General features: G+C 48.6%; 1 protein-coding gene across 22 annotated transcripts in view; it reads right to left on the reverse strand.

The window, feature by feature from the left end:
- The window catches only part of madd (MAP-kinase activating death domain), a 176,714-nt gene that overhangs the window by 120,243 nt on the left and 38,472 nt on the right, over window positions 1-17,999 (reverse strand). For all 22 annotated transcript variants that reach the window (XM_059651946.1, XM_059651966.1, XM_059651951.1 and 19 more), the window contains one exon: window positions 16,697-16,777. In XM_059651946.1, the coding sequence (XP_059507929.1) occupies window positions 16,697-16,777 (81 nt within the window). The remainder of the gene's footprint in view (window positions 1-16,696; window positions 16,778-17,999) is intronic.

The raw sequence follows: 17,999 nt of genomic DNA on the forward strand, positions 1-17,999 counted from the left end.
TAAGCAGAAGCTGGGCAGGTGAATGCTCCGGTCCCTCTCCATCGCGGGTAAGAACCTGGTTGTCAGGTGCGAGGGGCTTTCGGTACTGTTGTATGTGGCGCAGGCCTGGCCTATTACCTGGACCTGCGCCGCTGCGGTCACCCGGGCCATCTTCCACTTCATTTGGGGGTCGAGGATGGACCGGGTCCGCAGAGACACCATGTACAAAGTCCTGGGAAATGGGGGAAAGGGCGTACCGAATGCCACCCTCGCCCTGACGGCTACCTTTGTGTGTGGTTGCACCAAGCTGTGCGTAGATCCTCAGTATGCAAACACCAAGTGTCACTACTTACTGAGGTTCTACCTGTCCCCGGTGTTGCGAAGGATGGGCCTGGCCTCGTTGCCGCGGAACGCTCCGAGTAGTTGGACCGTTCCGTACCACCTGTCCTTCGTGGAGAAATTTTTGAAAGGAAACACCTTTGACCACAAGGCCGTCAGGCAGTGGTCAGCACGTAGTATCCTCAGGACCCTTCGGGAAAAGGAGAGGGTGGATCCCGTCGTGTGGTTCCCCACGCAGACTGCCAAAGTCGTTTGGCAGAATGCCTCATCGCCAGAACTTTCAAACAAGCACAAGGACATTGCTTGGCTGGCGGTGAGAGGGGCTCTGCCAGTGAGATCCTTTATGCATGCCCAGAATCTCTGCACCACTGCACGCTGCCCTCGAGGTGGCTGCGGGGGGGACGAGACTGTTGATCACCTCCTTCTGGAGTGTGCCTATGCGCAGGAGGTCTGGAGGGATATGCAGTGGTATTTGTCGCGGTTCGTCCCGAGCAGCTCCGTGACGCGGGACTCCGTGCTCTACGGGCTGTTTCCGGGGACGCACACCGAGACCAACATCAACTGCGCCTGGAGGACCATCAATGCGGTGAAAGACGCTCTTTGGTCTGCCCGCAACTTGCTGGTCTGCCAGCTGAAAGAACTGACCCCGACCGAGTGTTGCAGACTGGCGCACTCCAAGGTCCAGGGCTACGTGCTGAGGGACGCGCTAAAGCTTGGGGCAGCCGCCGCCAAGGCGCGGTGGGGAAAGACCACCGTATGAGCCCCCTCGTCCAGAAAAGGGAAAAGAATCCTATCTGGTAACTGGGCCCAGCTGGCTCCTTCCCCAACTGGTCAGGGGGCCAACTGGGACTGTGCGGGGTGACGACTGCCGGGGCGGTTTCTTTGCTTTGTTTTTTTTTTCTCTGTTTTGTTTTTTTTTCCTTTAGTTGGTGTACGTACCCCCGGGTAACCCGGAGTGGCTTGCATGACTGGGTAGGTGTATAAATGTTTTACTTTTTGTACATTCTATGAATAAAGTATATTTTTTCAAATAAAAGAAAGTGACGAAACGTCTGAAAACTAACCTTCCAGCTCAGCAAGCAAACTCACATCCACATCCCTTTACTATATACTTTTTTCCTTGCATATGACCTCCTAAAATGGATCATCTCACACTTGTCTGAATTACATGGGCTCTGCCACTTTACCACCTAACTTTCCAATTTATCTATATCCTGTTGCATCCTTTGACATCCTTCTTCACTATCCACAACTCCACCAATTTTCATGTCATCTGCAAACTTAATTAGGCCACTGACATTTTCATCCAAATCATTTACATATATATTACAAAAGAAAAGTCCCAAAACTGATCCTTGCAGATCACTGGTCACAGACTTCTCGTCAGGAAAACTGCCCTCCATAACTACCCTCTGTATTCTAATGACCAAGCAATTTTGTGTCCAACTTGCCAATTCACCATGTGGTTTGATCTTCTAGACCAGCCTTTGAGGGACCTTGTCAAATGCTTTACTAAAGTCCATATGGACAACATCCACTGCCCTACTCTCATACATCTTCATCACTTCTTTAAAATACTGAATCAAGTTTGAGAGACATGACCTCCCCCACAAAAAGCTATGCTAATCATCCCCAATGTGTCCATTCACCTCCAAATGCAAGTAAACCCTGTCCCCAAATATCTTCTCCAATAATTTCCCTACTACCGATCTAAGGCACACTGACCTATAATTTCCTGGATTACAAAAATGAAACAGCAACTTTGGCAATTCTTCAGTCTTCTGGGACTTTGCCTGCAGCTAGAGATCTCTGTCAAGACCTCTGTAATCTCCACCCTTGTTTCACTATTCTCCAATAGATGCCATCAGGCCCTGGGGACTTTCCTGCTGGGGTTCCTCCAGTTCCACACCGTATCAACTTATCTATCCTAATGTTTTTCAAGACATGCAATACCATTTTCTCCTTAATATTAACATGCCTTAGATTATCAACAAATCCCTCTCTAAACTTAGCAACATCGTTCTCCTTGGTGAATACAAATGTGACTTACTCATTAAAGATCTCACCCACATCCTCTGGCTCCACACTTTTGTTCCCTCTTTTGTTAAGTGGGCCCACCCTTTCCATCGTACCTTCTTTCTCAAAGTATATGCATAAAATCTTCCGTCATCCAAGGTTCCTAAATCTTGCCATCCTTATTTTTCATCTTCACTGGAACATGCTGGCCCTGAACTGTGGTCAAATGACTTTTAAAGACTCCCACGTCAGACATGGATTTACCTTCAAACAGCTGCCCTAATCCAATTTATTTTCCAGTTCCTGCTTATCACTGCTGTAATTAGTATGTTTACCCGAGGATGGAATTGAACATGAATCCCTGGTGCTGAGACGCAGCAATGTAACCATTGAGCCTCTGTACTGATTCAGTTCTGAGGAAGGGTCACCGGACCCGAAACATTAACTCTGTTTACTCCTCCACAGATGCTGCCAGACCTGCTGAGCTTCCCCAGCAACTTTGTTTTTGTTCCTCTATGATGCACAGTAGTGCAATTCCCCCAATCCTTCCACATCACTCTCTATTGCATCTGAAATCTCTTCACCATGGAATGTTGAGCTGCCAGTTCTGCCCTTCTCTGAACCAATTTTCTGTAATGGCAACAACATTGCAGTTCCATGTACTAATGCAGGATGTAAGTGCATCTGCCTTATCTGTTAAGACTCCTGTTAAAATAAATACACTTCAGACTTCCAGTCCTGCTGTGCTCATTAATCTGGTCCTGCTTGTTCTTCCAGTTACTTGACTTAACCTCTACCTTGTCCTCCATTATTCCACATGCTGGCCTACAGTTCTGGTTTCCCAGCCCCTTGCCACATTAGTTTAAACCCTCTGGAGCGACACTGGCAAATCTCTCTGGAAAGATATTGATGGCCCTCCAGTTTAGATGCAACCCATTTTCTTTGTACAGGTCCCTCCTGCTCTGGAAGAGGTTCCAATGATCCAGCTATCTGAAACTCTTCCCTCCTACAATAGCTCTTTAGCAACACATTCAGCCATATTATCTTCCTTTTTCTGGCCTCATTAGCACATGGCACAAGGAGTAATCCAGAGATTACAACCTTAGAGGTGTTTCAGAGATAGTAGCAATTGTAGATGTTGGAGAATCTGAGATAACAAAGTGTAGAGCTGGATGAACACAGCAGGCCAAGCATCATCAGAGGAGCAGGAAGGCTGACCTTTTGGGCCTAGACCCTTCTTCAGAAGTGACCTTTCTTCAACCTTAGAGGTCTTGTTTTTCAACTTTCTACCTAACTCCTTAAATTCCCTTTGCAGGACCTTATTTCCCTTTCTGCCCAAGTTGTTAGAATCCTTGTGCACACATTGCAAAAGGTCAGTATGGAGGTACAGCAAGTAACAAGGAAACCTGCTTGAATATTGTCAGTTGAGAGATGAATCAAATGCAGAAACAGGGAAGTTATGTTTCAATTACACAGGGCACTGGTGAGCCAACATCTGGAGTACTGTGTTATGGACAAAAGGCAATTAAAACAGATTAGAGGAAGTTTCCTTCACTAATGCATGGAAATGGATCTTCTGAAGCAAGCTTAGACAGGATTAGGTTCGTATTCGCTACAGTAACAGGTGACTTTATTGAAACAACAGACAAGATCCTTAACAGGGTGGATGTGGAGAAAAATTTTCATCTTACGGGTGAATCTAGAGGGGGCACTCACTTAAAACAGAGTTGGGGGTAAATGTTTTTGTGGAAGGTTGAATGTCTTTGGAGCTTTCTTCCTGAAAAGGCAACGAAAGAGTTCATGAATATTTTTAAGGTACAGGTAGATAGGCTCTTGTTAAATAAAGGGGATGAAAGGTTATCAGGGTGGGTGGGGATGTGGATTTGAGGTGAGTTAGATCAGCCATGGTCTTGACAGACCAGACTTGATGGGCTCAGTGGCCTACTCCTGCTCCTTGTTTGAATGTTCACATATTTGCCTCATGACCTCAAATGCCCAATTAGTCCCACCCACCCACGACTGACCAAACACACCACCTGTCTGCCTTTCTGCCCTCCAATGTCCCCCATTGCTCTGTAGTTGGCCCACCAGAAGCAGCATCCCCTATCGCTCCACTAGTATTTATACCTTACACCCTCACCACTCCACTCCTTCCACTGGCCCCAAGCTCCATCCTCATGAGCAACAGAACACGATGCACTAAGAGCAATGGACTGGAACTTCAAGCAGATAATGCAATGAGATACTGGACACCAGGCACAGGGATGTAGGCGGACTGGCTCATGCGGTCAAATCCACTCAGCTCACTCCATTGAGCCACACAAATGGACAATGGCATGCCCAGGAAGATTTTATCAACCAGTAAGGTTTAGGGCTTCTGTGCAGGCTCCAGACTTCAGAATTAAGTGAATCTCAATTCAATTCAGCACTGAGTTCCATCCCAGGAATCAGCATTCCTGGTGAGGCAGCATTAGCAGCAGTGCCCATCAAGAAGTGGGACAGTGTAGATAGAGAAAGCTTTACTCTGTATCTAACCCTGTGCTGTCCCTGTCCTCCTGGCAGTGTTTGATGGGGACAATGTAGAAGAAGCTTTTCTATCCAGTGTGGAACTGGAGGAACGGCGCAAGTCAGGCAGCAAGAGGAACAGAAGAGTCAACGCTTCAGGTCAGGGCCCTTCATCAGGGCTGATAACTGACTGAATGTTTGTAAATTGGGAGAGGGGATTGTGCACCAGTTGCTGAAGGCAAGCAGGTAAAGCACGCAAATGGTATATTGGCCATTATTGCGAGAGGTGGAGTACAGGAGCAGGAATGTGTTGCTGCAGTTATACAGGGTCTTGATGAGACCACACCTAGAATATTGTGTGCAGTTTTGGTCTCCCTTTCCGAGGATGGAATCTCTTGCTCTCAAGGGAGTGCAGTGAAGTTTCACCAGGCTGAATCTGGGGAGGGTGAGGCTGACATAGGAGGATGAGGCTGACATAGGAGGAGAGATTATCTACATTAAGATTGTTTTTGCTGGAATTCAGGTGAATGAGGGGAGATCTCATAGAGACTTACAAAATTCTAATAGGACTGGACAGGGTAGATGCAGGGGGGATGTTCCCCAAGATGGGGGTGTCCAGAACCTCTGAGGATTTGAGGTAGACAATTTAGGACAGAGATGAGGTAACATTTCTTCACCCAGAGTGGTCAGCCTGTGAAATTCATTACCACATGAAGTAGTTGCTGCTAAAACAATGAATGTATTTAAGACACGACTAGATATAGCACTTGGGGGGCAAATGGGATCGAAGGTCAAGGGAGCTACAATTGGACTACTGACTTGGACGATCAGCCATGATCGTGATGAATGGGAGTAGTCTCAAAGGGCCGAAAGACCGCCTCCTGCTCCAATCTTCTATGCTCCTAACCCCATGCTGTCCCTGCCCTGGTTGTGTCTGGGGGTAGTATCGAGAGAGCTTTAAGTTTAAAAGAATAGAGAGTGTTTTGCTTTGTAGCTACCCCAATACTGTTCCTGTCTTGGGAGTGTTTGATCGAGTAGATGTTGAGGAATGTTTACTTTCTGTTTAAAGAAGGGAGGGAACTTTAATCTATCTAACCCCATTCTGTCCATGTCCTGGGAATATCTGATGGGGACAGACAGGAAGAGCTTTACTCCTTAGCTTATGCCCTGGGAGCATTTGATAATGATAGTGCAGAGTATGTTTAGTCTGGTCTATAGCTAAGCCCATTTTGTACAAGGACAGTCATACTTGCCTTTTAGGAACAGTTTCAGTCAGTATGTTTTGAAATGTTTCAGGAAAGTGACGAGAGAGGACAGCAAACAGATTTTGGTACCAAATGTTGAAGCTGTTGTTGATTCAGGTTGTACAGCAGCGAGTGCTGAAGCCATAGCTCTCAGCTGCTGGTGAGGAAAGGAACTGGGAGGGTGAGCTAGTACAGGAAAGGCATGAGACAGATGTGGAGTAACTGGCTTCACTGGACCTTGCAATCATCACTAGTGTAGCACAGGTCTTACAAAGAGAAGTGCTCATTCAGGAAGGTGATTTGCAGAAGTCCAGCTCCCCCAAGTGGTCCCTCTGCAGACAGCTTACACATAGCCACCATACTTATTGGAATAGAAGACTAAGCCCAGGAAAAAAAATGCATGTGCTAATTCAATGACATTAAAATAAAAGCAGAACATTTTGCTGAAATATAAACTGCACGTGAACTTTAAGTTGAATTTGGTGGTCCTCAGAGTTGGTGGTGGGGGGATTCTTTGTATTTGAAATCATTTTTCAACTTCGAATTGATTGGGATGTAGGGCTAGGATAGAAGAAAGGAAATTTATGGGGGGGGGGGCGGTGTGGGTGACTGGCTGGTGGAAGTAACAGTCTGGGTTTATTTGGGCAGGGTGGGAGCAGGGAGAAGATGGTAGGAGTTTGGGCCTGATGGGTGTGGGGAAGGGGAGTTGTGGGGAGGAGGGGCAGTATGGTGGCAGACGGTGAAGAAAAAGAACTAGGGTGTGGGCTCAGGGAAGGGGGGGGGGGAAGGGAGAAGTCAGGGGGAAGGCGAGAAGTGAGGGGTGGAGAAGGGGGCCCACCAAAGTCCAAGTTAGTTCCAGCAGCATCAGCAGCAAGACTGCAGATGACCCTAAGCAGAAGGAAGGTGTGGAGACGGACCGGGAGGAGTAGAAACATGGGAATCAATTCTATCAGGTTGGTGCCTTCAGCCAACAGCCAGGGGTAGGTGCCAAGACAAAGCACAGCAGCACAGAAGCAGTAAAAAGAGATTGTAAAGTGGACCTTCTCCGTTGTGGCGAGCTCCTGCTGCATGATCACACTTAAGCTAACCAAACACTGGACGGCAAAGGACAAGATGGAAGACACCATGACAACACCAACAACAGCAGCCAACCAGCCATGAGGATGAGACCCCAACAGGAAGAACAGAGAGTGTGGAGACACAGACGAAAGAAAAATTTATTACTGAACAGTCAGGTGGAGAAACCAACAACTGAGAGGATGGGACAGAATTACTGTCAGATTGGGGCACAGGGTCTGACCTCAGAACAAAGCATCAAAGAAGGTGATTGGTAGTTTCAAGGGTGGGGGGTTTCAGTCGCTCTTACAGAAGAGCAAGTATGAATTTGTGCCAGCTGCCCAGGAAGGGTTTGATCTCCATCCCATTCACCTGACTGCAAGTGACATGTGTGGGATCCCTCTCCTTATATGCAACAGGGAGTGTCTTGGAAACGGGATCAGAAATCACACGACACCAGGTTATAGTGCAACAGGTTTATTTGAAATCACAAGCTTTCGGAGCCCTAGTCCTTCTTCAGCTGTCAGTGAGAGGGGTAGTATCAGACACAGAATTTGTAAGTAAATGATGAAGGTTCAAATCGCTGATGAGAATGTACTAAACAAACCTAAGATGTAGTTAAATCTTTAATCAGTTAGAAGGTTTTAATTGATTAATGTGTATGGGTAAATCTCCAACTCCTTTCAAGTCACAGTCCTGACAGAACTAAAGGTTTCATCAGTGTAAAGAGGTGATGTTTTGGTTCAAACAATACATGTTAGGTGTGAGGCTTTGTTTAGAATCTGTGCATCTTAGTTGGTTGTTTCATGTGTCTGTATGGAGATCTGGTTGTTAAAGGTGAAGACATTGTGGTTGAGGATGAAGCAAATGAGTTGAAGGATGGCATCTGGAAATTAGCAGTTAGTGATGTTGAATACTGAGGCTGTTGTGGCAATGCCGTCGTTGTGGGGGATGCTAGTGTCGACTGCCGAAAAGTCCCACTGTGATGAGGAACGTTCCTGGTTTAACTGGTCTATGGGTGCTGAGTTTCTGTAAGAAATCCGTAGCGTTGTGACAGAAGCTGGGGGTTCAGTGTACAATGGGGTTCAAGATGCCCTCAATGTAGCCAGAGAAGTTCTCACACAGGGTCCCATTGCCAATACGATGGGACTTCCAGGTGTGTAGGCTTTATGTATCTTTGGAGGGCAGTAAAATTCCCCTACACGGAAAGTATTTCGGCTGAGAGTGCATAGGGTACTCCAATGGACTGTATCAAAAGTCTTGATCAGTCTGTTTGTTGATGGGTGTGTTCTCCGTTGGATCAGCAGGTAGTTGTCTGGTAGTGCAGTTGTCGGTACACTGCCTTGCAGTAGTCTGTTCTATTCTGTATGACAAGGGCTCCTCCTTTGTCTGCAGGTTTGATGACAATGTTGCAATTGGTCTTGAGAGCACGGGTGTCAATGGGTGGCATTCTGTGCTACCTTGTGAATGCAGCTGATGAACCTGGTGTTTAGGCATTCTCTGATGGCTTCAGCATACCTGGCAAGCCCCAGGCAACAGCCCTCTGGAGGGATCCAATTCAACTGCTTTGCCCGCTCCCCCACGGATCTCTGTCAATGATCCGGTTTATTGGTTGTCTCACTGGGCTTGCTGCTGACATCTTGGAAGAATTCCCAGAGTCTCATTTGTCTGATGAATTCCTCTGTCTGCCTCAAGACCAATGGGGTCCTTTTTGGTGTGGGGCAGAAATTGAGTTCTTGGCTGAGAACTTTGATCTCGTCTGGTTGAAAGATGAGATCAAATAAGTTGACAATGGATTTTCCGCGGTGGAACCAGGAGAGACTTGGTTATTGCTGGTGGTCATGCCAAGTTTCTGCAGTTTCTTGTTCTTGGTGTGCATGTAATCCAACATTTTCACGCACAGGTTTGAACAAGACTTCTTTGTTGCACAGAACCTCCGACCAATGCTATACACCAGATACATTGGCAACATTTTCTTCCTTTGGACTCATGGCAAAGAATCACCAACAACTACATAGCGATATCAACAAGTTTCACCTCACCAGACTTATCATGAACTATTCTTTAGAATCAGTGTCATTCTTGGACATACACATCCCCATCAGGTTCAGACACCTCAACACCTCACTCTACTGCAAGCCTAAGGATAATGTCACGATGCTGCAATTCTCAAGCTTCCACCTGAAACACATTAAAAGAGCCATCCCCGACACACAAGCCCTATGCATACACAGGATCTGTTCGGATGAGGAGGAACAAGACAGACACCTGAAGGTGTTGAAGGATGCCCTCATAGGAACAGGATACGATGCTCAATTCATCAATTGCCAGTTCTGATGAGCCACAGTGAAAAACCATATTACCTCTTCGGAAGACAGACACAGGATACATCTGAAAGGGTACCCTTCACCATCCAGTACATCCCAGAAGTGGAGAAACTACATCATGTTCTTTGCAGCCTTCAACACATTATCAATGACAATGAGCACCTCACCAAGATCTTCCCTATGCCTCCACTTCTCGTCTTCAACCAACCATCAGACCTTAAACAGATCATTGTTTGCAGAAAACTGCCCACCCTTCAGGACATCAACCACAATACTACGCAGAGATAATGGGAACTGCAGATGCTGGAGAATTCCAAGATAATAAAATGTGAGGCTGGATGAACACAGCAGGCCAAGCAGCATCTCAGGAGCACAAAAGCTGACGTTTTGGGCCTAGACCCTTCATCAGAGAGGGGGATGGGGAGAGGGAACTGGAATAAATAGGGAGAGAGGGGGAGGCGGACCGAAGATGGAGAGTAAAGAAGATAGGTGGAGAGAGTATAGGTGGGGAGGTAGGGAGGGGATAGGTCAGTCCAGGGAAGACGGACAGGTCAAGGAGGTGGGATGAGGTTAGTAGGTACATGGGGGTGCGGCTTGGGGTGGGAGGAAGGGATGGGTGAGAGGAAGAACCGGTTAGGGAGACAGGTTGGACTGGTTTTGGGATGCAGTGAGTGGGGGGGGGGGGGGGGGGGAGAGCTGGGCTGGTTGTGTGGTGCAGTTGGGGGGAGGGGACGAACTGGGCTGGTTTAGGGATGCAGTTGGGGAAGGGGAGATTTTGAAACTGGTGAAGTCCACATTGTTACCATTAGGCTGCAGGGTTCCCAGGCGGAATATGAGTTGCTGTTCCTGCAACCTTCAGGTGGCATCATTGTGGCACTGCAGGAGGCCCATGATGGACATGTCATCTAAAGAATGGGAGGGGGAGTGGAAATGGTTTGCAACTTGGAGGTGCAGTTGTTTGTTGCGAACTGAGCGGAGGTGTTCTGCAAAGCGGTCTCCAAGCCTCCGCTTGGTTTCCCCAACGTAGAGGAAGCCACACCGGGTACAGTGGATGCAGTATACCACATTAAGCAGAGGTTCACCTGCACATCTGCCAATGTGGAATGTCATCTTGGGGCCTGGGATACGGGTGAGGGAGGAGGTGTGGGGGCAGGTGTAGCATTTCCTGCGGTTGCAGGGGAAGGTGCCGGATTTTTCCATCCCCACCAGACAGGGGTGGGGATGGAAAAATGTCTAGGGTGGTGGGGTCGGATTGTAAATGGCGGAAGTGTCAGAGGATGATGCGTTGTATCTGGAGGTTGGTAGGGTGGTGTGTGAGAACGAGGGGGATCCTCTTTGGGCGGTTGTGGCGGGGGCGAGGTGTGAGGGATGTGCTGCGGAAAATACGGGAGACGCGGTCAAGGGCGTTCTCGATCACTGTGGGGGGAAAGTTGTGGTCCTTGAAGAACTTGGACATCTGGGATGTGCGGGAGTGGAATGTCTTATCGTGGGAGCAGATGCGGCGGAGACGGAGGAATTGGGAATAGGGGAATAGGGATGGAACCCCGCCCACGGCCGACGACCTCATCGCTCCGCCCACAACCTCCACAACCAGCAACCCCAGAGAAGACAGCCATACTGAACCCTGCCGCATCTTCACCATCCCCCCAGACCTTCCACTGACTGAGGACGAACGGTCAGTCCTTAGTAAGGGGCTCACCTTTGTCCCCCTACAACCACACATCAATGAATACCAGTCACGATTGGACATAGAGCAGTTTTTCCGCTGTCTTCGCCTCCATGCCTACTTCTTCAACCGGGAGCCTAACCCTCCCTCCACTGACCCCTTTACCCGCTTCCAACACAAGTCCTCCTCCTGGACACCACCCCCAGGCCTCCTACCCTCCCTCGACCTCTTCATCTCCAACTGCCGTTGAGACATTAACCGCCCCAACCTCTCACCCGCAGAACTGGCAGCCCTCCGCTCCAACACCTACCTCACCATCAAACCCGCAGACAAGGGTGGCGCAGTGGTAGTATGGCGCACTGACCTCTACATCGCCGAGGCCAGATGCCAACTCTCCGACACCACCTCCTACCGCCCCCTCGATCATGACCCCACACCCGAGCACCAAACCATCATCTCCAACACCATTCACAACCTCATCACCTCAGGGGACCTCCCACCCACAGCCTCCAACCTCATTGTTCCCCAACCCCGCACGGCCCGTTTCTATCTCCTTCCCAAAATCCACAAACATGCCTGCCCTGGTCGACCCATCGTCTCAGCCTGCTCCTGCCCCACCGAACTCATCTCCACCTATCTGGACTCCATTTTCTCCCCTTTGGTCCAGGAACTCCACACCTACGTCCGTGACACCACCCAAGCCCTCCACCTCCTCCAGGACTTCCAATTCCCTGGCCCCCAACACCTCACCGTCACCATGGACGTCCAGTCCCTATACACCTGCATTCCGCATGCAGATGGCCTCAAGGCCCTCCGCTTCTTCCTGTCCCGCTGGCCCGACCAGTCCCCCTCCACTGACACCCTCATCCACCTAGCTGAACTCGTCCTCACACTCAACAACTTCTCTTTTGACTCCTCCCACTTCTTACAGACTAAGGGGGTGGCCATGGGCACCCGCATGGGCCCCAGCTATGCCTGCCTCTTTGTAGGTTACGTGGAACAATCCTTCTTCCGCACCTACACAGGCCCCAAACCCCACCTCTTCCTCCGGTACATTGACTGTATCGGCGCCGCCTCTTGCTCCCCAGAGGAGCTCGAACTGTTCATCCACTTCACCAACACCATCCACCCCAACCTTCAGTTCACCTGGGCCATCTCCAGCACATCCCTCACCTTCCTGGACCTCTCAGTCTCCATCTCAGGCAACCAGCTTGTAACTGATGTCCATTTCAAGCCCACCGACTCCCACAGCTACCTAGAATACACCTCCTCCCACCCACCCTCCTGCAAAAATTCCATCCCCTATTCCCAATTCCTCCGCCTCCGCCGCATCTGCTCCCACGATAAGACATTCCACTCCCGCACATCCCAGATGTCCAAGTTCTTCAAGGACCGCAACTTTCCCCCCCACAGTGATCGAGAACGCCCTTGACTGCGTCTCCTGTATTTCCCGCAACACATCCCTCACACCCCGCCCCCGCCACAACCGCCCAAAGAGGATCCCCGTCATTCTCACATACCACCCCACCAACCTCCGGATACAATGCATCATCCTCCGACACTTGCGCCATTTACAATCCGACCCCACCACCCAAGACATTTGTCCATCCCCACCCCTGTCTGCTTTCTGGAGAGACCACTCTCTCCGTGACTCCCTTGTTCGCTCCACACTGCCCTCCAACCCCACCACACCCGGCACCTTCCCCTGCAACCGCAGGAAATGCTACACTTGCCCCCACACCTCCTCCCTCACCCCTATCCCAGGCCCCAAGATGACATTCCACATTAAGCAGAGGTTCACCTGCACATCTGCCAATGTGGTATACTGCATCCACTGTACCCGGTGTGGCTTCCTCTACGTTGGGGAAACCAAGCGGAGGCTTGGAGACCGCTTTGCAGAACACCTCCGCTCAGTTCGCAACAAACAACTGCACCTCCCAGTCGCAAACCATTTCCACTCCCCCTCCCATTCTTTAGATGACATGTCCATCATGGGCCTCCTGCAGTGCCACAATGATGCCACCCGAAGGTTGCAGGAACAGCAACTCATATTCCGCCTGGGAACCCTGCAGCCTAATGGTATCAATGTGGACTTCATCAGTTTCAAAATCTCCCCTTCCCCAACTGCATCCCTAAACCAGCCCAGTTCGTCCCCTCCGCCCACTGCACCACACAACCAGCCCAGCTCTTCCCCCCCACCCACTGCATCCCAAAACCAGTCCAACCTGTCTCTGCCTCCCTAACCGGTTCTTCCTCTCACCCATCCCTTCCTCCCACCCCAAGCCGCACCCCCATCTACCTACTAACCTCATCCCACCTCCTTGACCTGTCCGTCTTCCCTGGACTGACCTATCCCCTCCCTACCTCCCCACCTATACTCTCTCCACCTATCTTCTTTACCCTCCATCTTCGGTCCGCCTCCCCCTCTCTCCCTATTTATTCCAGTTCCCTCTCCCCATCCTCCTCTCTGATGAAGGGTCTAGGCCCAAAACGTCAGCTTTTGTGCTCCTGAGATGCTGCTTGGCCTGCTGTGTTCATCCAGCCTCACATTTTATTATCTTACAATACTACGCAGCTTTGCCATGGCAACTTCTAAAAGACATGTCAGATCTTTGACATGGACACGGCCATCACATGTGGGAACACCACCCACCATGTGCATGGCAGACACACACGTGACTCTGCCAACATTGTCTATCTCATACGCTGCAGGCAAGGATGCCCCAAGGCATGGTGTATTTGCAAAACCACACAGACATCATAACAACAGATAACTGGACACCGCGCAACAATCACCAAGCTGGAATGCTCCCTCCAAGCGGTGAAACACTTCAGTGGTCAAGGATATTCGGCCTCACATCTTCGGACAAAAGTCCTCCAAGGCAAAGTTCAGGATACACAACAACGCAGAGGGTGATAGCCAAGTTCAGTACCCATGAGGACAGCCTCAAATGGGATCTGGGGATCATGTCACACTACAGGCAAACCCACCACAATACACAGATACAGACAGTCTCACACAGGCAGACAGACAGTCTCACACAGGCAGACAGACAGTCTCACACAGGCAGACAGACAGTCTCACACAGGCAGACAGACAGTCTCACACAGGCAGACATGTGAATCTCCAGGGTGAATTTGTATTTGCGTCCAGTTCTGGGCACCCTATTATAGGAAAGATGTGGATGCTTTGGAGAGGGTTCAGAGGAGGTTTACCAGGATGCTGCCTGGACTGGAGGGCTTATCTTATGAAGAGAGGTTGACTGAGCTCGGTCTCTTTTCATTGGAGAAAAGGAGGAGGAGAGGTGACCTAATTGAGGTATACAAGATAATGAGAGGCATGGATAGAGTTGATAGCCAGAGACTATTTCCCAGGGCAGAAATGGCTAGCACGAGGGGTCATAGTTTTAAGCTGGTTGGTGGAAAGTATAGAGGGGATGTCAGAGGCAGGTTCTTTACGCAGAGAGTTGTGAGAGCATGGAATGCGTTGCCAGCAGCAGTTGTGGAAGCAAGGTCATTGGGGTCATTTAAGAGACTGCTGGACATGCATATGGTCACAGAAATTTGAGGGTGCATACATGAGGATCAATGGTCGGCACAACATTGTGGGCTGAAGGGCCTGTTCTGTGCTGTACTGTTCTATGTTCTATGTTCTATGTTCTATTTTATTTTGTTCAAAAAGCACACAATTTATAGGCAATGTGGTGTTTTATAAATTCCTACTTTTGAAATAAAACCAGTCTGACTCCAGACTAAAACAGATTCTAAACAAGGTCTCATAACTAACATGCATTGCCTGACCTAAAATGCAACCTCTTCTTTACACTGATAAAATGTTTAGTTCTCTCAAGTTAGTGACTTGAAAGGAATTCAAGTTATTACATATACATAGTAATCATTTAAAACATACCAACTGATTAAAGATTTAACAGCATCTTAAGTTTGTTTAATATACCATCAGTGCTCTGACCTTTGATCTTTTACTTATAAATTCTGTGTCTGACGCTATCTCTGTCACTAACACCTGAAAGAATGATGCTTCAAAAGCTTGTTTTCAAATAAACCTGTTGGATTGTAACCTGGTGTCACGTGATATCTGACCTTGTCCACCCCATTCCCACAACGGCAGCTCCACATCTTGGAAACAGGAAGTACATTCAGGAACTCCAAACAGCATCTAAAGATGACTCTGTCAATATTGTACTCGAGTGTTTAACTCTCCCCATCAATATCAACAAGATCCACTTATTTCATGCTCTGCACCGGGTCAGTAACTTGTTTACCTTCAGATACTACAGGCAGCGCAGTGCATTAGAAATAAAAAAAATAGGAAAAGCAAACAAACACTCCAGAGCTATGGATTAACTGAGCCACCAGTCCCCTGACAGCCCAGCAGCTCACAGCAAGTTACAGGTCTTTTCAAACACACTGTCAAAGAGATAGGGTGGGCCAGGGGTCTCTGAGAACTCTGGCAGCCTGGAATTCGATGAATGAGAATAGGAGATAGCCTAGCACAATGTTAAAGGGAAAGGTCACTTTGCTGAGGCATCCTGCAGCTACAGGGATTTATTAATCAAATAATTCAACAATGCAAAAGGCAACAACAATTACAAACACCAATGCAGCAGACTCCACAGTGGCTAATTCTCCACTGTATCGCAATGCTGTGGAAGGATCGGGGGTAGCAAAGACTCAGCAGTAAGTGATTCTCCAATATATCCCAGTGCCCAGCATTGACCGCATGCTGAGCACTCTGGGGCTGTTGGGGACTCTCATGCACCCATTTCATCACAGTTTGCCCAAATGAGTGAACAGTTTAGCAGTAACACTGCCCTAGAAGACCACGCTATTGGCAGTCCTTTCAAAACCTCTTCCAGCTCAGAGCATGAGGTAGAGCTTTTAGCCACTGCAAAATGTCTCTGCCACCAGGCAGTAACTGAGAGCATGGGGCAAGGGTGCAGGGGACATTGACCCTTGTTTCTGCTTCTCTGCCAGACTATGGACCTCACACCCTAAATCCACCATCTCCCTGTCCAAACCCAAACAGAAAACTAAGGCTCAGGTAGGGGAGAGGTATGAACACCCTCTCTCAAATCCTCCAAGGCCCCTCCCCCACATGAAAATGATAAACTACTATCGACTGACCCTCCAGAACATCTTTCCCTGCCATCCCCTGAACACACCCCATGGGAACAAACACCAAAACAACCTGACACTTCCCCTCCCCACCGTGGCTGTGGGGAAGCTTCTTCCCCTAAGGCTCTGCCATTGGGGAGGAACAGGAATGCCCCAGCTCAGGGTAACAGGGATGTTTGCCTGACCCACGATGCCAGAGCCCAGAGACATACCTCTATCACTTCAGCCGCAAGGGGAAGTGGTGGAGGGTTGTCAATGGTGGACATCGGCAGTCATTAGGCAGAGAGAAAATGGCCTCCACAGGCTGTGGACGAAGGAATGAATTGGGAGGATGAGCTATCACAGCTTGGCAGATTATGCTTTCCAATGTCCTTGGGGTAGGAGGCTACGGGGATACTCCTATGCAATTGTTGCTATTCTCCTCCTACCTGCTTCAAGTGCTTCTTCAGCTCGGTAGCTTCTGGTTCAGGCATTGCGGGCAAGACCTCTGCGTTCGTAGGTGCAATCACCTGCCAAAGAGACACCAACATCTCAGAGGATTAAAGTCACAATGTGAAGGTTGTCACGTGGAGAAGAATTGGTCAGGTCTTCACACATAGTTACTTCCCCTGCAATGTAATAAACTGACCAGAGATCTATTACAGAATTCAGCCCATGTTGTCTGCCTCAACTCTGAGTGAGCCATCCTCAATAACCCTACTCATGGCTCTGATTTAAATAACCATCCAATGCCACCTGGAATCACACAACTGAACCTGCCTCCACCACACTGCCAGGCAGGGCATTCCATGTACTAATTACACGGAATGCCCTGCCTGGCAGTGTGGTGGAGGCAGGTACAATTGTGGCATTCCAGGTGGTATTGGATGCCGTCTTTGCTAATTATTTGCTAAAAGGGGAGTTGATAGCCTAGTGGCATTATCGCTAGACTGTTAATCCAGAGAACCCAGATAATGTTCTGGGGACCCAGGTTCAAATCACAGAACAGCAGATGGTGGAATTTCACTTGAATAAAACATCTAGAATTAAAAGTCAAATGATGACTGTGAATCCATTGTCAACTGTTGGAAAAGCCCATCTGACTCACTAATGTCCTTTAAGGGAAGGAAACTGCCATCCTTACCTGGTCTGGCTTACATGTGACTCCACACCCACAGCAATGTGGTTGACTCTTAACTGCCCACTGGGCAATTAGGGACAAGCAATAAATGCTGCCTAGCCAGCAACACCCTCATTCCACGAATGAATTAAAAAAAGGTTGTTCTAAATTTGTGCCGTCTGGTTTTTGCAACTCTTAGGAGTGGTTTATGTGCTTTACTTAAACTCCTCATAATTTCATACAACTCAATTAAATCTCTAAGTAACAACTGAAAGAAGGGTCACTCAACCTGAAACATGAACTCTGATTTCTCTCCACAGACACTGCCTGACCTGCTTAGTTTTCCCAGCAACTTTTGTCTTTGTTTTGATTAAATGTCCGCTGCATTTCAATAAAAGTTAACCCACTCCATCCAACATTTCAATAAAACAAAGGTCTGCCAGGGCTGAAGATCTGAAATAAAAACAGAAATTAACTGAGAAACTCAGTAGGTCTGGTGGCATCTGTGGTGACAAAAGTTAAAAGTTTAACACTTCAAGACCAATGATTTCATCAGAAATGAAGGCAGTTAGGGAAATGAAGTACCTATACTAATAACAGGGGTTGGCTGGCGTGGCGGTGGGGGGGTGAGC

The sequence above is a fragment of the Stegostoma tigrinum genome, chromosome 17, assembly GCF_030684315.1.
Source record: "Stegostoma tigrinum isolate sSteTig4 chromosome 17, sSteTig4.hap1, whole genome shotgun sequence".
Classification (NCBI taxonomy): Eukaryota; Metazoa; Chordata; class Chondrichthyes; order Orectolobiformes; family Stegostomatidae; genus Stegostoma; species Stegostoma tigrinum.